The sequence below is a fragment of the Merops nubicus genome, unplaced genomic scaffold, assembly GCF_000691845.1.
Source record: "Merops nubicus isolate BGI_N331 unplaced genomic scaffold, ASM69184v1 scaffold29977, whole genome shotgun sequence".
Classification (NCBI taxonomy): Eukaryota; Metazoa; Chordata; class Aves; order Coraciiformes; family Meropidae; genus Merops; species Merops nubicus.
In genome coordinates, this window is record NW_008618841.1 from 1 (window position 1) to 5,842 (window position 5,842).

Sequence of the window (5,842 nt, forward strand, 5' to 3'; positions counted from 1 at the left end):
GGCCGCCAGCCTGGCACCCTGGCGCTCGGCCGGGTGTCCCCGGGCAGCTGGCACAGCCTGAGCTCCCGCAGGAGCTGGGGTCGTGCTGCCAGCCTGCTCACCAGAGGGCTGCTGGAAGTCACCCAGAGCAGGGGTGGGAAGCAGTGGCTTCTGGAGCGTTTGCCTTGACCTCCCCCTGGTGCAGGAGCTGGTCCCTGCTCCCCACCGCTGCAGCAGCTCTGCCCAGGGCCAGGCAGTGCCTCAGAACCCCTCCTCCTGCAGCACGTGCTGTGCCCTGCCAGGGGGTGCTTTGAACACACGGCTGGTGTCCATCTGCTGCAAAAAACACGCTCCTGGTGCTTGCCCTTTGCCACCCACATGGGTGGGGATGATGTGAGTGATGCCACCATTGAGCCACCCCCCACGAGGTTGCTGCCCCCCTCTCCCATCTCACCACGACCTGAATGGCAGCCCATGCTGTGGAACAGGGTGTGCAGCTTGAAGCACATCCTCAGGAAAGCCAGGGAACATGGCTGGAGAAAGCCATGGAGAAAAGGAGCCTCAGGGGAGACCTCCTCACTCTCTACAACTCCAAGAAAGGAGATTGGAGCCAGGTGGGGGTCACGCTCTTCTCCCAAGAAACAAGTGATAGGACAAGAGGAAATGGACTCAAGTTGTACCAGTGAGGTTTAGGTTGGACATTAGGAAAAATGTCTTCCCCAGAAGGGTTGTCAGGGCCTGGCCCAGGCTGCCCAGGGCAGTGGTGGAATTCCCATCACAGGAGGGATTTAAAAGCCCTAGAGATGTGCCTATTGGGCCAGAAATCTGCCTGGGTGATGGTAACCTTGGTCGTGGAGGTCTCCTTTGTAGTCCACAGAGACATAGCAGCACTGCTTCTTCAGGTGGACCCCTGTCTTCTTCAGCACATCGGGGTGCTTGGGGCTGTCCATCAGGCCTTGCCCTGAGCTGTTGGTGGCCTTCCTCCAGGTCTGGCCCAGTGGACAGAGGTGGCATGGGACACTCCTGCCCCAGCCTGCATGACTAGACTGGTGACTGCTGTAGAGGGAGAGGAACCCAGTGTTAGCCCTGTGCAGAGCTGGCACCCCAAGCTCTCAAAAAGTGCCTCCTGCCACCTTCTGCCTGTCGGTAGAGGGGCGAGATGGGGAGTTGGCCATGAGCATCAGAGTTCCTCTGGAAGGGCTTTCAGGCCACAGAAGAGGTGGCCCCACATGTTTTCTGTGCTGTCCTGGTCCTCAAGGGTGCTGTGCACTGCAGGGGTGCAGCAATGTGGGGCAGACCAGGCACCTGCTCTGCAGGGAAGACTCTGACTCAGTGGAGGACTCTGGAAGTGTCTGTCTCTGGCTACGTGCCTTAGCCTTTCCTCCTGCCTCCCTGCCTCGCTGAGCATCCCTCCTTCTCTCCCTTCCTGGGGCCTGGAGTTTTTCCCCAGTGCTTGGGAAAGCACAAGGACAAGACTCCAGGTGTTTTTAAGGAAGCAAGTGAAACTGGACAGGGAAGTGGAGTGGCTGGACCAGGCTGCAGGGAATGGTGCTGTCAGCAGAACCCAGGGCATGTGTGAAGGAGCCATGCTCTGGGCTGAGGCTTCTCACTGCACCCAGGTTTTTGCCCAAGGGTATCTGTGGCCACAGTTGGCAAAGGGAGGAAGTAGTTTGGGGTGTCTGTGTGTGTCAAAGCACTTCTGTGGCTCTCTCTGTGGTTCTCAGATAGGCTCCTAGGGCATGGCATACATCCTGACCCAATGTTCGGGTGCCCTCTGGGCCACCCTTCTTGCCAGGGTGGACAGAGGCCCCTTTCATTCCCCCAACTGCTTCTTGTACGTTCCCCTGGACCCCTTTTACTTGTCCCCAGCACTGTGACCCCTTCCAGAGGCAGCTCTGCTCCCCGGGCACGGTGAGAGGCATCTGACAGGTCCTGTCCCCTTCCCTGCAGAGGTACGAGACCTCCTCGAAGATGGAGCAGTTCCTGACGCGGTTCCTGCTGCGGGAGACCATGCAGCAGCTGCAGTCCCTGCAGAGCTCGCTGGAGTGCGCCGCGGACACGGTGGAGGAGCAGGCGGGGCGGGAGAGGTGAGGGCTGGGGCTGCCCGGGGCGGGCTGGGGCTGCCTGGAGCTGCCTGCTCCCCTCCTCCCAGCACTGCCGGGGGGGTTGCAGCACGGGGCAGGCCTCATGGGCCTCCCTGTGAGCAGGACCTGCCCTTTCCACGCCTGCTGTGAAGCTGGCCCCTGTCCTGAGTGACTTCAAGCCCTCCTTTTGCGTTTGTTCTTTCAGAAAGGAGGTGAAGAGCTCTGAGAGCTCTGTCAGCCCCAGGCCGGGGAGGCGATGCGGGCGCAGAGGACAGAGGAAGGTGTGTCTGTCCCCAACAGACCCCTACTCCGGGATGCTGACGACAGGTACCTGCAGCCTGGCTGTCCGTGGGGTGGGTGTCTGCCTCCCTCCAGAGCCTGGAGTGGGTCTGGGAGCAGCAAGACGGAGCCTGGACCTTCACAGCCAGATGCCAGCTGGAACTCCTGTGGGATGCTGGTTCTCTCGAGCAGTGGGAAAAGTTTCAGGAGGAAAACAAAATGGTCTTTGTGTTTAAATCAGACATTTAGAAGCTTTTGCAGTTTTCTGGGTCTTGAGCAAGCTTTTTGGGTAACATCTCTGCCCTTCCCTGTGCAGGTGTTTGTGTTGAAGACAACAGCCAGTGGATGGCACAGATCAACAGGCTCCAGCAGCTTATTGAGAAGCTGGAGTACAAGGTGCATGGCAGAGGGGAGGGCTGGGGGTTGTCCTGTGCCTTGGCACCAGCTGGGGCACTGCCAGGGCCTCTCCCTGTGCCAGCAGCCCTGGTGCTCAGTCCTGGCACTGTTACAGAGCTCCATCCATCCACCAGACCCAGACTCCCAAAGCTGCCCATCCCTTGCTGTCTTCAAAGCCCCACTTCTCCCACCAGCTCTGCTGACCCCCCCTGGCATCTCCATGGTCTGTGCTGACCTGCCAAGCCAGTCTGAACTCACTGAGCCCCAGAGATGTGCAGGTCCCATCCCTGTTCTCCCCCAGGCACCCAGAGGAACGTCCCCAGAGCGTTCCCATCTGTCACACTTGAGCTGGGCTGGGCTGTGGGTCACTGCCACGTTTTCTCTTCTTGCAAAGCTCTCCCAGTAACGATGGTTTTTCCTGTGGTGACAAATGCAGAGCCCACGCCTGGAGCCACTGAAGGAGGAAGTGATGTGCAAAGGGACAGACACAGTAAGTCCCTTTCCTGCTGTTTGCAGGTAACCCACAGTGTGCACATGTCCCCTCGCACACACACGTGTTCACACAGCCCCTCTGCCCCAGCATGGAGTCTCCTGGGCAGCTCCTGGCTTTGGTCTGGCGAGGGGTCTGATCCCTCCTGGTGTAGCAGAGTGGAATTCAGAGCTGCAAGCTGGGGCTGGGACCATCCACAGGACAAACACAGGTCCATTGGGTCCATGAAAGTCCCAGACAGGGCCCGCAGCCAGCCCAGAGGAAGGCAGCACCTCGCTTGTGAGTGCCCAAATCCCCCAGGTTTGCTCCGAGCACCCACAGGCCATGGAGAGCCCCAGTGGAGGGGTCCCAACATCCCTTTCTGCTGGGGGAAGGACACAGGGAACTGCAGCAGCCCCAAAAAGGACAGAGTCTCTCCTGTTGGTGTGGTCCTTGTAAAAGCCACCTGCCCAGGTAGGAAGAAGCCCCTTTATGTTGGCATGGTGCCAGCTCTGTGGTGCCAGCTCTGTGGCCTTGCAGCTTGCCTTGAGGTGCCGGGGCTGCCCAGCAGGGTGGGAGCAGGGGGACAGGAGGGGAGGACCGAGTCCCTGGTGCTGCCTGTCCCCTGTCCCTTCACAGCACATCCTGGTGGCGAAGAGGCAGATCTCAGTGGCCGTGGGCAGCCTGGAGGAGTTCCACCAGGCCTTCAGGTCCTACACGGAGGGGACGGCTGGGCAGAGCTTGCCTTGAGGTGCCGGGGCTGCCCAGCAGGGTGGGAGCAGGGGGACAGGAGGGGAGGACCGAGTCCCTGGTGCTGCCTGTCCCCTGTCCCTTCACAGCACATCCTGGTGGCGAAGAGGCAGATCTCAGTGGCCGTGGGCAGCCTGGAGGAGTTCCACCAGGCCTTCAGGTCCTACACGGAGGGGACGGCTGGGCAGAGCAGCTGCCTGCAGTGAGTGTGCCGGGTGTGGGGCGCGGCGGTGGCTCCCCCAGGGGGCTGGGAACGGGGCCCCTGTGGTGGGCAGAAGGGGCTTTCGTGGAGTGCTCTGTGTGCTGGTGGGTTTGATACACAGGGGTTGGACCTTGCAGAGGGGCTGAGAGTGTCCCGGCAGTGCCTGGCAAGGAGGGGGTGGTTGTTATGCCAGCAGGAAGGGCTGGGGCAGGTGTATGTAAGGGAATGTGCCAAGTCCTCCAGCACCAAGGGGCTGGAAAGCACTGGGGGCAGAGCTCTGTGTCAGAGCATGGCTCTGTGGGGAGTGTGGGAGCAGCCGTGACCGCCTGAGGGTAACCCTGCTGTGAGACCAGGGCTCTGCTCTGGAGCTCTGAGCAGAGCTGAGGATGGAGCCTGGGTCTAACTCAGTGCCCAGCTGCCCCTGGAGAGGTGGTTCTGTTCTCCCACGGGAGATTTCAGGATGCTCTGAGCGGGAAGTGTTTCTGCTGTTCCCATCTGAAGTGCCCTTTTCCAGCTCTTCCTAGGGAACGATGGGCTTTCCTGGCAGGAGAGCAGTTGGACAACAGGGTGCTGCTGCTGTCCCAGTTCTGCCAGGGAGCTGCAGTGGAGCTGGGGCTCACTTTGCTCTGCCCCAGGGCTCGTTTTGCTCTGCCCCAGGGCTCGTTTTACTCTGGCCCTTCCTGCGGCCCTGACCAGCAGCTGGAGGAAATGTTTGTCCTCAGCTGGAATTGGCAACGCTGGTTCCCCAGGCCCTGCACCCTGAGCTGTGTTCTCTTGCCTCCCTGCTGCTTCCCCCTCCGTCCTCCCCTGGGCTGGAGGAAGCCCCAGCCAGTTCCTCTGGCAGGAGGGAGCGTGGGAAGCATCACCTGGCCAAGCAGAGGCGTGCTGGGGGGGCAGCAAGCCTGTGAACTCAGCTCCTTGCCCTTGTGCCTCAGTTTCTCTCCGTGTGAAGGGTGTGGGATGACACACCCCCACTCCAAGGGGCTGGGAGCCTGAGCTCCGTGTTGGGCTGTGCTGCAGCACTAGAGGTGTGCTGAGAACTGTTCAATAGAACACTTGACACGCTGGTTTCTGGGCAGAAGTAAGGAGCTGTTTAATGGCTGCAGAGCTCCTCTGCTGCCTGGCTGCAGGAGCTGTGATGAGCCCCAGCTCAGTGTCACCCCTGTCCCCACAGCGTGGCCACCTGCAAGCTGACAGATGAGCCCTGCTTCATCCTCTACGAGTTCTGGCAGGACGCGACTTCGTGGAGGAGGTTGGAGGCTTCCCTGGCACAGGGCTGGGGCTGAGTGCCCTGGGGGGGCTCTGGGGGCTGGAAGGGATTTCCCTGGGGGGCTCCACCACAACCCCACGGCTCCCCTTCCTCATGCAGCCTGTCCTGCTTGGCCCAGCGTGCCCCCAGGGCCTCTGGCAGAGGAAGGGGGTGAACATCCCCTTAAAGGATTTGGGGAACGGGGCAGGAGTTGGTGTCCTACTCTGGGGGCAAACAACTGCTCTGCAGCCATGGGACACGCACAAGGCCTGCACCCCCTGAGCCTGCACCCCCTGAGCCTGCACCCTGTTTTCCAGCCACTTGCAGTCCAGCTGCAGCAAGGCTTTCCAGCGGTCCATCATCAGCCTGCTGGAGTCCCCAGAGCTGCTCACCACCATGCTCTTCCCAGGTGAGGGGGGCTGTGGGGCTGGCTT

The 5,842-nt window shown here is 61.0% G+C and overlaps 1 protein-coding gene across 1 annotated transcript in view; it reads left to right on the top strand.

Moving 5' to 3' along the window:
- Positions 1–1,718: 1,718 nt before the first annotated feature.
- Positions 1,719–5,842, top strand: part of NECAB3 (N-terminal EF-hand calcium binding protein 3) — a 5,289-nt gene continuing 1,165 nt past the window's right edge. The window contains exons 1-8 of the mRNA XM_008943595.1: positions 1,719–1,775; positions 1,930–2,066; positions 2,269–2,390; positions 2,659–2,738; positions 3,175–3,228; positions 4,047–4,159; positions 5,334–5,411; positions 5,726–5,817. Of these exons, the coding sequence (XP_008941843.1) occupies positions 1,719–1,775; positions 1,930–2,066; positions 2,269–2,390; positions 2,659–2,738; positions 3,175–3,228; positions 4,047–4,159; positions 5,334–5,411; positions 5,726–5,817 (733 nt within the window). The remainder of the gene's footprint in view (positions 1,776–1,929; positions 2,067–2,268; positions 2,391–2,658; positions 2,739–3,174; positions 3,229–4,046; positions 4,160–5,333; positions 5,412–5,725; positions 5,818–5,842) is intronic.